The 17,500-nt window shown below is 40.8% G+C and overlaps 2 protein-coding genes across 4 annotated transcripts in view; one reads left to right on the top strand and one right to left on the bottom strand.

Moving 5' to 3' along the window:
* The window catches only part of LOC138050656 (neuropeptide FF receptor 1-like), a 77,301-nt gene that overhangs the window by 16,229 nt on the left and 43,572 nt on the right, over positions 1-17,500 (bottom strand). Inside the window, exons 1-2 of one of the 3 annotated variants that reach the window (XM_068896962.1) lie at positions 10,946-11,639; positions 8,566-8,610 (exon numbers count right to left, since the gene is read on the bottom strand). The exons of 1 other annotated variant lie outside the window; for it this stretch is intronic. The gene's annotated coding sequence lies outside the window, so the exon portion shown is untranslated. Of the gene's footprint in view, positions 1-8,565; positions 8,611-9,968; positions 10,010-10,945; positions 11,640-17,500 lie in introns of those variants that run through there. One more of the 3 variants, XM_068896961.1, reaches the window with a different exon arrangement.
* On the top strand, positions 327-932 carry LOC138054162 (uncharacterized). Its single transcript, XM_068900656.1, has one exon. It carries the CDS (start codon positions 327-329, stop codon positions 930-932), a length of 606 nt encoding a protein of 201 aa, XP_068756757.1.

Below are 17,500 nucleotides of genomic sequence, written 5' to 3' on the forward strand. Positions count from 1 at the left end.
ATGGTTCCCGTGAGCGGTATGCAGCCTTTCGACAAAGATTCAAACAACTAGTGGAAACTAGACCACCTGATGATTCAGTTAAAATGACTCGTCCGTTACCGTTTTTAGAGGGACCAGCCCTACTTGCAGTGCAAAGATATAAGCCAATGTCAGGTGGTCTGTCAAAGGCTCTTAAAACGTTAGAGGATCGATTTGGGTAGCCATTCCAAGTATTGAGGGGATGTATTGAATCCCTTACCAAGGGGCCTGCTATACAAGCCAGTCACAAGGACAGTTTACAACGTTATGCTGATACAGCCCAAGTTACCTACGATACCCTAGAGTCCATGGGATACCTCAGTGAAATGAACGCAGATAATCTTGAGAAAGTCATTACACGGTTACCCAGGTGGATGCAGGCCAAATTTGCTGAGCATCTGAAGAGTGTTGAGCGTAAAGGACAACTGATGCCAAGTTTCAGGGATGTTGTGGATTTCCTCAAGGAAAGAGCTTATGTCTTGAACCATCCCTTCTTTGGTGTTGGATTGAACGAAGCTGCGCCTACCAGAGTCAAGCCTTCGAAGAGTAAGTCAGTGACCATAAAGGCATCCACTTATGTGACCATGACAGCAAAGCAGGAATCCTGCGTAAGGTGCCATGCGCCCCATCGGCTGTACCGCTGTGAGGCGTTTAGAGCCAAGACCCCTCGAGAGAGAGCTGAGTTTGTGAAGAAAGGAAAGATTTGCTTTAACTGCATTAACTCGACAGAACATACCGCTAGGAATTGCGGATCTCGTAATCGATGCCGGGTGCAGGGCTGCGGCAAGACCCAGAACCAGAACTTGGTGCCAGACCAAGGCACCACGTCAACTTGCTCCACGTCAGCGTCAGTTGGCCCTTGTGAGGTGTTGCTGCAAGTCATCCCAGTCAAGGTGATGAGCAGTCCTGGCTGACAATTTTCAACTTATGGTCTAATAGACTAGGGCTCCGACATCACGATGATTGACCCGTCCCTTGTGGAGTTATTAAACATAAAGGGATCGCCCAGTAAACTTTCACTGACGACAGTGCACAGTGTTGATACTGAAGAAGTAGGAATGGAAGTAGATTACAAGATTGGTTCGGTTGATAGCCAGAATGAAAACGTGATTGACGTGAAATCGGCTTGGGCGGTCAGGGACTTAACAATTCCTCTAAAGCATACCACAGTCATAAGGTCAGTGGCGCAATGGCCACATTTAAACCATGTGTGTTTTCCGGATGTGGAGAGAAAGAAGATTTCTGTGTTGATTGAACCACTTGAGGTTCGAAGAGGCAAACGTAATGAGCCAGTTGCTATTAAGTCGTGTATTGGATGGAGCATTCTTGGTGGTTCGCCAATTGTGCAAGCCTCTGGTTGTGTTCAAATTAATCTTATCAGTGGACAAGATGTTTCTTTAAATGACAAGTTGGAAGAGTTTTGGAAAGTTGAGTCGTATGGCACTGCCAAGAATGTAACTTAGCCCCTGTCGGTAGAAGATCAACGAGCACTAAAGCGGATCAATGACTCAGTCTGCAAACGAGACGGCCATTACCAGATGGATCTTTTGTGGAAGGATGATAACCCTGTGCTACCCTACAACCGAGTACTCGCTGAAACAAGATTGCAGCATTTACAGAAACGCTTCGGTCGTGATCAAGAGCTGGAACTGAAGTACAGAGCTGTGATTGAAGACTGCGTAGCCAAGGGTTATGCAAGAAAGCTCACCAAGGATGAAGCAGGCACCATCAGCGACACCACTTGGTACCTTCCCCACTACCCAGTAACGAATCCAAACAAGCCTGACAAAGTGAGAGTGGTATTTGACGCAGCCGCAAGATTTGGTGGTACTTCTTTGAATGAGCAACTTGTGCGAGGGCCCACTCTGACAAAATGACTTAACAGGCGTGTTAGTCCGGTTTCGAGAAGACGAGATTGCCTTTTCTGCAGACATCGAGAGTACGTTTTACCAGACTTATGTGGCGCCACTTGACACGGACTCCCTGAGATTCTTGTGGTGGCCTGGAAGCCAGTTCATAGAAACTTCTATGTTGATGATGTGTTAAAATCGGTTCCGACGCCTGAACAAGCCATTCACCTCGCATCAGACCTAGTCAAGTTATTGAAGGAAGGTGGCTTTCGTCTCAGAAAGTTTGCGAGTAACAGTCGTGAAGTGTTACAAGTTACAATCAATTCAGTCTGAGTTGAGAGCAAGTCCCAATCTGAACCTAGATCTGGATCAGTTACCAACGGAACGAGCGTTGGGTGTGTACTGGGATGCGCAATCCGATACTTTCAAGTTCAAAACCATAGCAACGTGTAAGCCGTCTACCAAGCGGAGAGTACTTTCAACGGTGAGCTCTCTGTTTGATCCATTGGGGTTCCTCTCTCCCTTCGTGTTCTCAACCAAGATCCTGTTGCAAGAACTCTGGAGAAAGAAGCTCCCATGGGACCAAGAAATCCCAGAACCGTACCTCACGCAGTGGCCAAGGTGGCTTGAGCAGTTACCGCACGTCATCACAATCGAGATTCTAAGGTGTTACAAGACTCAGACTACACACCTTTGCTGATGCCTCCCAGCATGGCTATGCCGCTGTGTCCTACTTAAGATTTGTTGATGAGCGTCAAGTGACCCACTGTTCCTTTGTTATGGGGAAAACCCGAAATGCACCCATAAGGGAGTGGACAATCCCTCGGCTTGAGCTACAGGCCGCAGTGTTGGCAGCACGTATGAGCCAGACAATCCTGAAAGAACTTGACTTCCAAGTCCATGAAACGCACTTCTGGTCTGACTCCATGACATCCTTACAATACATCAAGAATGAAACGCGTCGATTTCAAACCTTTGTTTGTAAGCGTAACGCGCCTGCTATGCAGCAAGTGATGGCAGATCTTCCAGCAGAGAGATTGGTACCCTATCAGCCACCATTTACGTCCACGGGTTTAGAGTTTTTTGGACCCTTCCATGTGAAACTCGGGCGAAGCCTTGTGAAGGTGTATGGCTGTATTTTCGTCTGTTTCAATAGCAGAGCGATCCATATTGAGGATGTTGCTTCGTTGGAAACGGACGCGTTTATTCAAGCATTACGCCGATTCATTTCAGTGCGTGGGAGTCCTAAGAAAATATGGTCGGAAAATGGGACGAATTTTACGGGTGCTGAGAAGGAACTTAGTCGTTCAATTCAAGATTCGGATGATGGTACAGGTGCGCTGTTCCCGAGTGGCATTTTCAACCTCCGACAGCAAGCCACATGTCGGGCGTCTGGGAGAGGCTCATTAGAAGCCAGAGGAAGGCTATGAAAGGTGTTCTTGGTGACCGAGGTGCTTTTTCTGGGCGGGAAACATTGCGTACCGTCTTCGCTGAAGTTATGTCTATTTTAAACAGCCGTCCTATGTGTCCCACCAGCGATTATCCCAACGATATGGAGGCTCTCACCTCCAATCATCTCCTTTTACAGCGACGAAACCTGGTCGTACCTTCCGGTGTCTTCACCAAGGAAGAGCTGTACACGCGCAAACAGTGGAGACACGCGCAGTTTCTCGCTGATTGTTTTTGGTCTCGATGGCTTCGGGAGTATGTGCCTATTTTGCAGCATCGCCATAAGTGGCTCCTGAAGAAGAGGAATCTAGCTGTTAACGACTTCGTTCTTATTGTGGATAACAGTGTACCACGATGCTGTTGGGTCGTGTAACCAGGGTGTTTCCTGGCCAAGACGCATTTGTATGAACCGCAGAAGTCAAGACGAAGAACTCATTGCTTGTGCCTCCTTGAAGAAGCACCGTGAACTCTTGATCAATGAGAACTCTGAACCTTTGAACTCGAGAACCTTTAATGTAGAGAATGTTTAGCTTTCCGTTTTGTTCATCCCCGTCCCCCGGGTTGTTGAGGCTATTCCTCAACATTAGTTTCCCTATTTATTAGTCCATGCCAATCCTAACGATATACCGGCATGAGGCGGGAGCTGATTTTTGTTTTGTGAACCTGATCGTGATTTTGCTTGACAAAACTTCCAACTGCGAATCGATTTGTGCTTACTGTAGTGAAAGTGTTCTCATGAAATGGTGAGTAAAAACCCGCTTCCCGTCAGTTGTTTAATTCAGAGTGTAATTCGCGGTTTATTTGTAGGTTTTTACGGCGTCTTCTTGTTGCTTGTTATACCAGATGAGAACAAACAATTTTAAGTGCTGTGAAAATTGGGTGTGTCAGTAAATCGACTGTTGTGTTCAAGATAGCTTGGAGCGTGTACTTATTCCCCGAACACCTGAGTCAGAAATCAATTTTCCAGGCACAAACCATAAACAGGGGCGACGATTTGTCAGGCAGAAATTAAATCAGACTGAATATGGGCGACAGACTCGACCACAAACTGCTAGACGCAGCCTCAGAAAGCAAAAGCATAGTCTCAATATCATGATTTTTAAACAATCTTCAATCATTTTTAAACGGTTAATCACAGATAATAATAATTATAATAATAATAATAATAATAATAATAATAATAATAATAATAATCAGCGATGCGAATATAATAAGCGAATTTTTGTACTATATTATGATATTTCAAGGTACCGTGGAAAGAACCGCATGGATGAAAGAGATCACGACGGACGATGACGTCGAAATGTTGCCTTCTAGTTACTGAATGTTCCGGTTCCTGTTTTACTTTCATATTTTCAAGGCATTTTCCAAAATTATGTAATTTGCTTTTCAATTGATACTTTGATGGAAATTAAAAATAAAGCTGTTTGTTGCTGTCTATCCTTTCCTCGCATTTTCCATTTTCATTTACCTACCTAATTACTTGTAAAATAATTATAATATATAGATTTAGCCATACCTAAACACGGAGCTCCCGTTTGTAACCCCACAAAACAATATATTGTACATAAAAATAATTATGCTTCTGCGAAAAGTACAAAATTAATTGTCATTACTGTATACAGTTTACAGTGATCAAACAGATCAAACACCTATGAGCTGACATTAGCAAATAAACACAGTACTAAATATTGTACTAAATACTTAGTACTATTTCAATCAACAACTAAAACTGAAATTACACGCACAGTAATCTCTTCCACAACATAATTCCGTTTGACTTACAATCTTTACTCCCTCTCTCTTCAGTTTACATCAACAGCAAAAATCTATCTAACTTAAAAGTCAACCTAAGGCGTAGTAAATTCGCTTACTTGACTGCAATTTCGCAGTCAAACAAAGCAGCTCACGACTAGACATCCATTTCCACGCCAAAAGCCTATAAGTGTGATGGTTGAAATATGCCAGAATCTTTTACGCCGTATTTTCACTTCCGGTGTCTTGCGTGCGCTACTTTTGATAGAAAGTTGATTCATTCAGCCAACGCGTGTCTCTTAGTTATGGCGTGTGAGTTATGGCGTGTGTAGCTTACGCTTGCGTGCGCAGGTCAAAACCCTTTCGAGCCTCTTTTTAAAATGAAATTCCCTAAAATTACGTACTATGACTCACCTAAACTAAACGTTGGAGTCTGAAAGAACTAAGGACTGACAACAATCACAAATAAATGTAAAAATGCAACTAAAATATATATGATCTGTCTGTCTATCTGTCTGATAGGAAGCAAAGCCTGGTATACAACAAGACGGTGTGTGATTGGATGATGGTCAGTAAAGGAACAACGCAAGGGGTTGTGAGTGGACCTCATATCTTTAATTTGTTTTTGGACGATCTGGAAATCGACACTAAGCTAGACGATGTATCGATGGTTAAGTACGCGGACGATTCCACTATACTCGTTACCGTGAACGAAAGTTTGGACAACTCTGAGAGAGCGCTTACACAGGTTATGGATTGGACTAACAGTAACTAGGAACAACGCAAGGGGTTGTGAGTGGACCTCATGTCTTCAATTTGTTTTTGGACGATCTGGAAACCCACACTAAGATAGACGATGTATCGATGGTTAAGTACGCGGACGATTCCACTATACCGGTTACCGTGAACGAAAGTTTGGACAACTCTGAGAGAGCGCTTACACAGGTTATGGATTGGACTAACAATAACAGAATGAAATGTATGTAATACGGCTAAATGTCAAAAGCCAGTTATTGGAAAGAAATGTCATAATTCAGTATACACGGAAATGTTGAAATTAGGCAATATGACCGTGTAACTTTCCAATCCAACTGTAAATTTTCCGAACATGTCAAGGTCAAATTATGCGAGGCTAACAAATGCCTCTGTTTGTTTGTTTGGGGATTAAGGAAAGAGGGCTACCTACGGCCAGAAAGATGTCGCCGACCTTCTTTTTAAATCAATTGTGCTCTCTAAATTGCCCAATGGACTCTCGAATTATGATGCCAGCAAGGCTGACCTTGTTGTTATAGATTGCTTTCTAAAGAGATGCATAAAAGACGCTATATCTCAGACAAATTAAGTATTTATGATCTTTGGAAAAATCTGTCATAAAGCTCTACGATAAAATTCCAGAGGACGAACACCATCCGTTATATTCTTACCGACTGTAAAGGATTGTTGCCAAAGGCTTCGAAAAAAGACCTTTCAGTTACTTCTATAGTTAAAACTAAGTGTTTCAAACGCTGTTTTGTAAATAGGCTATGCTTCAATTATAATTTAAGAATATGATGTTATCATTCTAGTTTTTAAATAATACTCTATTTTCTATGACTTTTGTAACTTTCGATATGTATTGTATCGATTTTATTATTATTATTATTATTATTATTATTATTATTATTATTACTATCATTATCATTATCATTATCATTATCATTATCGTTATCGTTATCGTTATCGTTATCGTCATCGTCATCATCATTATCATTATCATTATCATTATCATTATTATTATTTTATCATCATCATCATCATAGTCGCTAAAATCTGTAGAGGAAATTGACGTAGCGTGAAAATTAAAATTCAAGAATCCTGCAGTCTTTCAACTTGGTTGGTAAAGATTTTCAACTCGCGTCTACAATTGAACAATCGTTGGCTAACGTGATGTTCCATAGCGCCGCGCCTCTGTATCTAATCGACATCTGCGCAAATCTCGAGTTTAAAGGAAGTAAAACAACAGAGTCAGGTGTCCTAGACGGATGTATCGATGCTCTTCCACAGATTATACTGTCACCTAAAGGCAATGGTAGATTATCACAACATATGGAGCCTTGTGCACCAGTTTTAACAATGCAAACTTGTATTTATAACTTTGTGGATGCTAGTTAGCAATCGTTAAGGCATCTGTATGCGATCTGTGTGATCGTAAATTAAAAATTTACCTTTGAAGATGTACTATGTAGCTTTTCTTTTGAGTTTAACTCAATAGAAAAGAGTTAAAGATTTTTGCCAGCTTTTTCTTATGTGTAAGTAACCAAGTTTTATTTTATTTTGTCTTTATTTTTAACTATAATTTTATTTCATAACTTATAGGATACACCTGGTTAATGAGTTTTAAGTAGGTGTTATTTTCATCTTTGCTTAATCAACTTCGCAATTTTCATAACGTCAGTCTGTGGATTTAATATCGGCTCTTTTCTTTTTCATTTCTTGACTCGGCACGAGGGGGTCGGGTAGAGGTTTAGCACTGGACTAGATACCACCTCGCTTGATTGAGCTCTACCCCTGAGCATTTGCGCAGCCATTTACGAGCCTGATGGTGTCACAGTCGGCTTCTCTTTACTTTCGGGTTGTTTGGTTTTGCCTCAAGGAAACAGTACTTCATTTTGCATGAGATTTCTTTAGTTTTCTGAAATTACCCTTTTTCATTAAGCATAAAGGTTTTTCACATTTATTATTAATTCCTTTTTTTTTTTTCCTTTTTTGTCTGCACAGTGAGTAGTTTTTAAAGAACGAAAAATTTTCATGTTCAAATATATCTTTGAGACAATAGAGGCAGAGAAGAGAGATCCTGGGAACGAGGTTGACCGGACGATCGCTGCCTTCATTAGCCGAAGGCAGCGGGTTACTAAGCCGCTTGTATGCCAGGAAATATTAAATATCATAGACAGACTTACATTCAATCACACACATTTTCTAAAACGAAAAGATCAGTGTGCAAGCCAAATGATGCATCACCCAGAAAATCCCCAACCGTTGCTAGACCCGCCGTGACGTTTACTCGATACTGCACTTAGCATCAAACAGGTGTCAATTTTGCATCTCGTTTGCTCAACTATGGCCAATGAAAACACGCCTAGTAGTGAAATATATTTCTTTTTTTTTTTTTTTTTTTTTTTTTTGCCAGACCGAAGAAACGTAGTTTAAAGGGAATGGAAATCTGTCCAAAACCTGCCCGCCTACAGTGACACAGGATATGTTTTTTCCGAGAATCCACTATGTCCTGTCCACTCCTTTCTTTATGATTCATGACTTTCTATGAAACTAGAACCCCTGAGATCTGTTCCCTATCCTTACAAGAAGGTAAGCAAAACTTCGACGGTTAGAGCAAACGGCATGACCGCAACTTTAATTTATGACGCAAAATGGTTAACTACTAATGGGAGATACCGCCTATCGTCCAGCAATACAAGAGATAAGTTCTCCGATAATATTTAACGTTGGTACATACCAAATGCTCAAATTCGTTGGCTTTTCCTTGTGAAGTCGAAAGAAACTGCGGCAAGAAAATAAAATGAAACCGTGCATTAGGGATTTGCTTCTCGGAAAAGTCTTGCCTTTAAAAACAATGACTTATTATGACGCATTATAGTAACCAAGAAACCTCCAACAAGTACAGTAGCTTTGAGACTTATGCCCCTTGCGCGTTGAGCAGCCGTCATTTGCCATTAAACGTCTACATCTTACGTCTTCATCTACATCTACATCTAAGTTTTACCAACTTGACTGTTTGACTTAAAAAAGTCACTGTTATTGGAAGCTATGTATACATGGTTAAATTTGCTTGTACCTCAATACGTATTGGCCCTTGTCTTCTTACTTCACTCGATTTTCGAATTAAGTTAAGGATAATTTATCTGATTTTTAGTAGCCTAGCTAGATATTTAGGCGACCTCAAAAGGATAGCCACAAACATGACGAAATATATAAGGATCTGGAGTAATAGAATGCATCACGATAACTCCGGCCAACGAAGTAAGAGTAGCCGAGAAAATTAAAATTACCTCCCAAACTACTGTTTTTGGTACGTGTTTGTCCTCCTCAAATCCCAAACACCCTAACAAATTATCAGGCCCGGAAAGAAACATTGTATTTATTTTTGAAATAGCCTCTTCAATTGTTTGGAAATAATTGTTGCACAGTTTAATTTGGTCAAGAACGAAAAATTCACCTAAATGCGCAGTAGATCGTTTCTCTCCTTCTTTTTCGGGGGAGAGAAACGATCGCCGGAAATACGTCTGCGTTTGTAGGCTAAAGACTACTTCGCTCTCTTTTGTCGTGTTCTTGTCAGCGTTACTTCCTTGGTGTAGGCAACTGCATTTCAGAAATCAGTGGTACGACTGTTATTGGTGTCATGGTTTTACCGCCGGTGAGAGTGGGGGTTGTGTTCCATGATTTATGGGGCTGAAGGACGTGTCGAACCCAAAGAGGACTAAGCGTCCCTTTTGTTCTCTCGCTGGTTCATTGCGTAAACAGATTTAAGTGCAAAACGGGAATTTGCCTCCCAAGAATTGTCTGTCAATTAATGTTAGCTATACAGCAGCTCACGGCGGAAACATGTTTCGCAAGGAGACTTACGGCATTGCTGTAGTCGGCGAAGATGTCTTCTTTGGGCAAATGTTTGCTATCTCTTGTATTACTACTTGTATTGTTTCCGAATCTTGCAACCGACGCCAAACGCAACTTCTCTCCTCAAGAGCATGTCCACTGACCTTACCCACATAAAGCTGTAATTTATGCAAAGCTCAAAGTACCAATTTGGAGGATTTGCCAGACTTTAACCTTTTTTATTTTAGTTTTGCGGACTTCACCTCAGGCGAGGAAGTTGAGACGGTGACTGAAGAATGTTCCTACCTCAAAATCGCGGGATTTTCACGAAGCCATGGACATTTTTGATCGCGACGAGGGTATTTGGTCCCATTTTGGTTCTTGAACTGAATTTTCAAATTATGCAAGTTAGTGGCGTGATTGTCAAAGCAACAATGTTATGACGTAATATAAGAGGACAGACACAAAAACACTGGCTTGCGCGTCTATTTTTTCAAATTTTAACATTCAATTTGGCTATTCAAAACGTTTACATTGTATATTTGATCAGAGAATTGCCAAATTTACTGATCAAATAAACAATGCAAATGTCTGAATTGCCAAATTGAATGTTGAAATTAAATAATTACATTATTAAATTTCAAGCTGCAGATTTGGATCAAAGAACAACAAGTTTGATTTTTGTCTGAAATACCCATAGAATTTCTACCTTTTCATGTAATGATTAATTCCTGCCGCGAAAGTCGCATTTTTATAAACGGCTATTATTGCTATATGACCATGATCGGGTGAGACTAATGAGAGGAACTGTAGACCGCGGAACCGCGGAACATAGAGAAATGACTGTTTTGTTTGAAACTCCATGATAAAAACGATGCGATTTACATTAATATTGGTTAAATATCGACTGTGTCCGCTGATTACCACGTTCCAGGTGCCATTTCTAGCTATGATCTGCGTATTTGCACCATCTGATTCACGTTCGCCAATAAACTGATGGATTGCGTGACAAGTCACAATAACAATGACCAACTAATAAGGGGTGGCGAATGGTAAAATCCGAGACTCGCTGACACGCCGAGAGCCAAGTTAAAAATCCGACCCCGAGACTCCTTAGTAAAAAGTTTCGAGACTCAAAAAAAGTAAAAAACAAACCATACAAAAACGAAACTGCGAGATTCCGAGATCCTGCCAAAATTGTCCGGTTTCCCTATGGCGTCAGATTGGGGACAAAATAAGAATTTACATTTTGTGGCTTCGAAAGGTCCTACACACGTCGATACCTCTTCTTCAGGTCGTTGATTTCGTTTCTTCGTGGCTTCGTTTTCGTGGTTGGGTCGTGATTCTCTGTTCCTATCGTCGTTGTCTTCTCTTCGTGCCGTTGTATTGCTTTGTTGGTGTCGTCATGTTCACCGTTTTGTCGCACTGCGTTCTTCGTGTCGTCGATTTGCTTGTTTCGTCGTATTCCTGTCTTCTTGTCGTCGTGTTGCTTTCTTTGTGTCGTCGTGTTCTCAATTTCGCAGTGTTCTTCAATTCGTCGACGGCTGCATAAAGTAGTCAGCGGTAAGTCACCTTTTCCTGGTAGGTAGGTTATGTATGGGGACGACATATATTGTATTTGCTTTGGCAAAGCATATTACGTTCCTGTGTTATCTTCAACTTTTCTCTTGAGATAAATTTGGAAACTGAGTTTGTGGCTATTTTGGCAAGGAAACTTGCAATGTCTCGTGTAACCATGAACTTGTTTATTTCAGTGATGTTTTCATGCTTATGCGAAAATTGCGCGGCAGTGTTTTTTTTCGTCACTAGAGGGCCCAAAAATTCAAGGAGAACAATAAACCCAGTCTTTCCACTGAACATTCCCTTATTAAAATGTTTGCTTTTTATACAAACTGCTTCCGTCCACAAAATATTTTATGTTTGGGATGGTGTATCCATTGTATGGCATCAAAATTAGCCTAAGTGGTCTTGACGTTCCCCCTGATTCCCGGCTTGCATTACTTCGAAGGCACCATCTTCTCATAGTCACTTTCAAGAACAGATTTTAAATGCTCAAAGTTCCCACTTTTGTTTAGAAAAAAACACTCTTCTCCTTCTTCGTAGTCCTGTCTCTTTTAATGCAGCTAACGCCGGATTCTTGGGATGGAGTCTTATCTTGTTCTAAGTCTGGCAACACGCAGAAATTCTTCAGGTTGAATCATAATCCCAAGTTTCCCTTTTCCTTTTTCTCTTCCTTTCTGTGCACGCATTCTTCTCTCTCCTCCAGAAAGAGAAGGGAAGGCCCTCCTGTAACCACAATGAAACCAAAATTAGAAACCTTAAGTCTTCCTTACCAGCCATTTCGTCAAAATTATCTGGTTGGATTCCATCCGGTCGATCCTTGCGTGGTAATAGCGCATTTTATCGAGTACAAGTTTTCGTTAACTTACTTCAAATCTCGCTCCACAGCCTCCAAAAAGGACTGCGACATCGCAGAAAGCGTTGATTTTTGTTGATGGATACCTTTATCATCATTTTTAATCTTTGCTATTGCTTCTTTTAAAATGGAAACAACTTGGTTTCTTGTCGCCATTTTGTTATCATCATTTGGGCGACCATTTGGGCAAAATTGGCGGGAAACGTTGACTTACCGCTGCCTTATTTATGCAGCCGTCGACGAATTGAAGAAAACGGCGAAATTGATATATAACACGACGACACGAACAACCCAATACGACTAAACGGGCAACATGACGACACCAACAGAGCAACACGACGACACGAAGAGAAGACAACAACGATAAGAACAGAGCATAACGACCCAACCACGAAAACGACGTCAGGAAGGCAACGAAATCAATAACCTGAAGAAGAGGTATCGACGTGTGTAGGACCTTTCGACGCAACGAAATGTAAATTCCTTTTTTGTCCCCAATATGACGCCATGCGTCCCTGCTTCCGGTGATTATTTGTTGTTGTTTTTTTTACAAGGGTATTCTGACGTAAGACTTACTATGCCGTAAACATGAATGGAAGAAGGAAGGTATCGTTACTTCGTCTACATATTTTTGCCTGAGTGTAAAGGTTGATGTTTTGAAAAATTCACTTGATGTGATTTTGCTCGGCGATAAATAAATGTAGCGTTCACGCTCACGTTTCAAGTGTATTTCTGAGCAATGCCTTGGCCAAGATCAAGGAAACCATCTCACCACCAAACGCGCCACGCACCAAATTATCCTTGTAACCAAAAGCGATTGATCAAACCAGTGGTAGTTATAGCTGGCAATCCGCCGTTGTCCTGAAGTCAAATAAACGCCGTAAAACTAAAGAAAGTAATACAAACATAGAAGGCAAATGAATTGATTACCGGCCGAAGCCAGTCTCACCAGTAAATTCAAAAACAACCTTATACAGACCCAACTGACGACACGAAAAAGATTAGGAAAACTGAAAACATACTGCGGCAAGGTACAAAAAAGCTATAAACCAAAATGACAATTGACTGGCAGGAAATGGCATCACGTGACCTGCATGTTGAGGGGAAAAAATGCTCAAACCAAGCGAGATCGTCTTTTCGGAGCTTGTAAATGTGAATTGTCACGCAATCCACGAGATAATCGTCTAACTTGAATCAGATGGCGCAAATACACGGATATCAGCTAGAAATGGCCGCTGAAACGCGATAATCGAAGGGTTCAGTCGTTACTCAACAAAAATTAATGTAAATCTCATGGTTTTAACATATGGTTTCAATAAAACAGTCATTTTTCAAGGTTCCGCAGTTTCCGCGGTTCCACACTTTGCAGTTCTTCAAATTAGTCTTACCCGTCATGATCCTTCATCTGTTTCCTAAGTCTCTCTTTTTTTTGCCAGTATTCAAAGGATTGATTCTGAAAAGAAACGGCAAGTTTAATGCACGACGTCGATAGAATGCATCTATTCACGAAAGCAAGTTGCGTACATGGTAAATGATTGTGAATTCACAATTGATTTGAGGAAAATTTCCAAATCCCTTTCCACGATATTCTTGTTAAACGCAATCAACACAATTTCTCTACATAATTCTCGTGCCCCGACTGACTGCCCCGGGGTCTCCGAGGATGGTTTCAGGCCGAAGGTCGGAGGTTTCGTCCAGTGGTTTCCCATTCCATGTCCAGTACTTGGATGCCAATATCTGAGGGGTTTCTTCTATTTTTACTATTTTATATCTTTTAAACTTTTATTTCAAAGAGAACTTAAGTGAACTCCAGCCTTGCCGGGGAAAATGATTCTTGGGTTCCAGAACACTGGAAACAGTGTTTCTAAGTTTTATATTTTGTCACCTGGACTGAGGTCCGATTCCTTAGCGTTGCTCTTCTTGTCTGCATACACCTTTGCTTTTGCCTTTATTGCACTGTCCCACTCAAGCACCTCGCTTGCTATCCCTTTCTCTCTCAATTCTGGCATTTTTGTTCGCATTTTCCTGCTTCAGCTTGTGCAATTCTCATCCTTTTCAAAGAGGTCTGTTTCGTCTTTGACCTCCCCATTCGCGTAGGGCCCTAAAGGAGTGGTCTTCCGGTGCATTACACCAGATCCTCCAGGTATCGCTCAAACACACCTGAACATGATCCATTATCACTGGTCACTGACAGTGGCAAACCATGGGTTGTGAAAATCTCCTTTAAAGGTTCAATAATCGCGGATGTTGTGGACCGCATTATTCCAATCTCATAAAATCTGCTGAAGTAATAACTTCGACTAGAACAGAGTCTCCGGATGGTAGTGGACCTAACAAATCAAAGGCCAGGTATTGCCATGGGTCTCTTGGTAAAAGGGTTGATTTGATCGGCTCTGGGTTGACTGGGCGGCTTACCAGCTGGCAGCCATGACATTTTTTTGCAAAACCTCTCAGCTTGTCTGTCAATTTCAGGCCGCCATACTTTTGACCGCAATCTTTGCCTGTTTTGCAGACACTTGCACCACCTATTTGATGACTTCAACGGGATTCGTCTATGACCCGCTTTTTAAATATAAGTTCATTTCATCATGAGGAAGTCCTTCACCGGAACAAATGAGCCCAACAAAGTGAGTGACTTCAATGATCAGTTAGCAGAGCATTGTGCTGGCATCGCAGAGGTCATGGGATCGAATACTGTTGAAGCCGCCTGAAATTTTCAAGTGTCTATAAAGAGACAATTGCTTAAATTGTCCCGATGAGTGTGAGGATCACCTCCCTCTTTTCGTCAAAAGATTTTTCTACTTGTAACTTTGCAATATTAGGCGTGTTCCACAGGAGTAGTCCATGAACCGGGTCCATGAAGGGGTCCATGGTCCGGGTCCACAGGGGTAGTTCATGGACCAGGGGCCAGTTCCTGAAAGGTGTAATAACTCTATTCCAGGAATAAATGTGCTGGAATAAGGTATATTTATTCCTGGAATAGAGTTATTACACCTTTCAGGAACCGGTCCCAGGGGTCTATGTCTTTTATTCGTTCGATTAGCCTTGTAAATGATTGCTTCCATCAAGTTAACTTTTCAAAATATTAAACATAAACACAGCTTTGCGCCCGAATCACGCGTGCAGTCATTCACAACTGCGGTGATCTGAGTGATGTCCAGAGAATCGGCTGGCCTATTGGGACTTGATTCGTCTGCATCAGCTTGGAGGAGGTCTTCCTTTAAGTCCGCCAATGCTGCTGTTTGTTCCTGGGAAGCCGCGCTTAAATGGAACAACGTGGTGGTAAGATGTTTGAGGACGACCGTCAGGCTGTTGCTGCCGTCCGTAACAGATTCGCTGAGTTCTGAGCCTGAGGGTGTTGCTGAGCGATCTTCCGTTGTGCTTGCCATAACTACCGATGTAAGAAACTGACTGCCCAACTATATGCCTAAGCAGGTAGGGGAATATGCGAAAAAACAGTGAAATTTCTATCCGCAAAAATAAAAGCTGCAAAGCTGATTTCGCGCGCCAAAAGCACTAATTATGCGCATGCGCCTAGCTATCTCATGAGACCCCTCTGCAGTGATGACGAGATAGAATTCTCATCATTCCCAGAGCTGCTCAGTCCGGAAACGCGATATTATCAATTTTTTTAAAAATAGCTTCTCGTTTGTAAATATTTGTTGTATAAATTAAATTTGATCAAAAAGGTAAAAATTCACCTGAATGCCCTGTAATGCTAATCCTGTCGCTACAGTCCCCAAGAAAGATATCATTCTTGTTTTTAGGTTTTCAAAGTGAAGTGCTCACACACCGCGTAAAATCGTGTATCAGTAAGTTTTATGGGTTTGTAAACCTCAAAGTAATTATTCCAGAGCACCTGACGAATCGTCTTTTTTTCCCTTATACAGATGGTTTGTGTTAATCACAAAAATCTTGATGGGACTGCAATGAATTTTACACTGATAAAACGAAACGTTGCTTACGTGACCATAGAGAGATCATTTCAAAGCACTCAGTGGGATCAGTCAAACGTCCGCTATTGCAGATCACGCAGTTAAAACAGGTCACAACATAAAATGGAACCGTTTTCAACATTTAGCAAATGGTAGCTCTGATTTTCATTGTAAAATAAAGGAAATTTTATTAATACGCGACCTTAAGGACGTTCGCGCTAATTGTTTGTGCTCAACGTAACTGCGCAGGTAACGCGACTGTAATATGTCACGCATTACTTCGAGCATTCATCATCATCATCATCATCATCATCATCATCATTTATTAAATTAATTTTATAAAAACAGAATTTATAATCTTATACAACCCGCAAATAGCAAAGCTAATCGGGGCGGATTGTATAATTTACAATAAAATTACATCAGTGTTTAATAAATAAATAAATAAATAAATAATAATAATAATAATAATAATAGAAATAGATATACACATATATTCACAGATAGCTAGAATTTACATAGAAGAGCAAGAACTATAATAATACACATAACATAAGAAATGAATAATAAGAGCTACTAGAGCTTAATTAATGATAATTAGTAATTTTTAACATTAACGTAGAGACATCAACATAATCATCCTCATTACCAAGTACCGCAAGCAAAAATTGATGAAGTTTATTTTTGAAGGGTTTTTTCCTAAGTTTACGCAGTTCAGGCTTCAGGCAATTCCACAGCTTAGCTCCGAAAATGGAAAACGAATTAAGTTGAAGTCTTAGTCTTGATTTATTAACGTATAAATTACCAGCATCAGAAAAATCTAGTGTTATATATATGAACGTCAGATGAACAAGTAAAAAGATCACAGATATTCTGAGGCGCAGAATTGGTAGATATGTCGTGCATAAGGGAACATACTGTTTCAAAATAAAGCATGTTGAGTGGTAAGACATCAGCAGAGACAAACAAAGGAATAGCATGAGATCTGTTACCAGCAAAGAACATTAGCCGAAGAGCTCGTTTTTGTAAGATAAAGACCTTCCTTAAGTAGATCTGGGCAGCCTGGCTCCAGGCAGCAATTCCGTAGTATGTATATGGGAAGATCAGAGAACGGTAAATTTGGATTAAAGTATTCAGAGGGACAAAATGCCTTAATCGCGATATAATTCCTACAACCCTGCTGATTTTAGAAGCAATGTAGTCAATATGATATTTCCAAGTTAAGTTTTTATCGATGAGAACGCCCAGGAACTTTACATAATCTTTGCATTCCAGAAACGTATCACAATTTGAGGCATTGTTGTATATCCTTATATTAATCTGATAATTAAGCTTCTTTTGTGATGGTCTAAAGATGACAAAATTTGACTTTTTTGCATTTATGGTCAGCTTGTTAGCATTCAACCAGTCACAGACTTTCTGCAACTCGATGTTGATTACATTTTCTAGTGACTTCAAATCCTTGTCAGCAAACAGCAGGTTTGTAT

This window comes from Montipora capricornis, chromosome 6 (assembly GCF_036669925.1).
Source record: "Montipora capricornis isolate CH-2021 chromosome 6, ASM3666992v2, whole genome shotgun sequence".
Lineage (NCBI taxonomy): Eukaryota > Metazoa > Cnidaria > Anthozoa > Scleractinia > Acroporidae > Montipora > Montipora capricornis.

Bases quoted from the DNA above. Each gene is read 5' to 3' on its own strand.
- LOC138054162 (XM_068900656.1), top strand. From the start codon at position 327: ATGGGATACCTCAGTGAAATGAACGCAGATAATCTTGAGAAAGTCATT.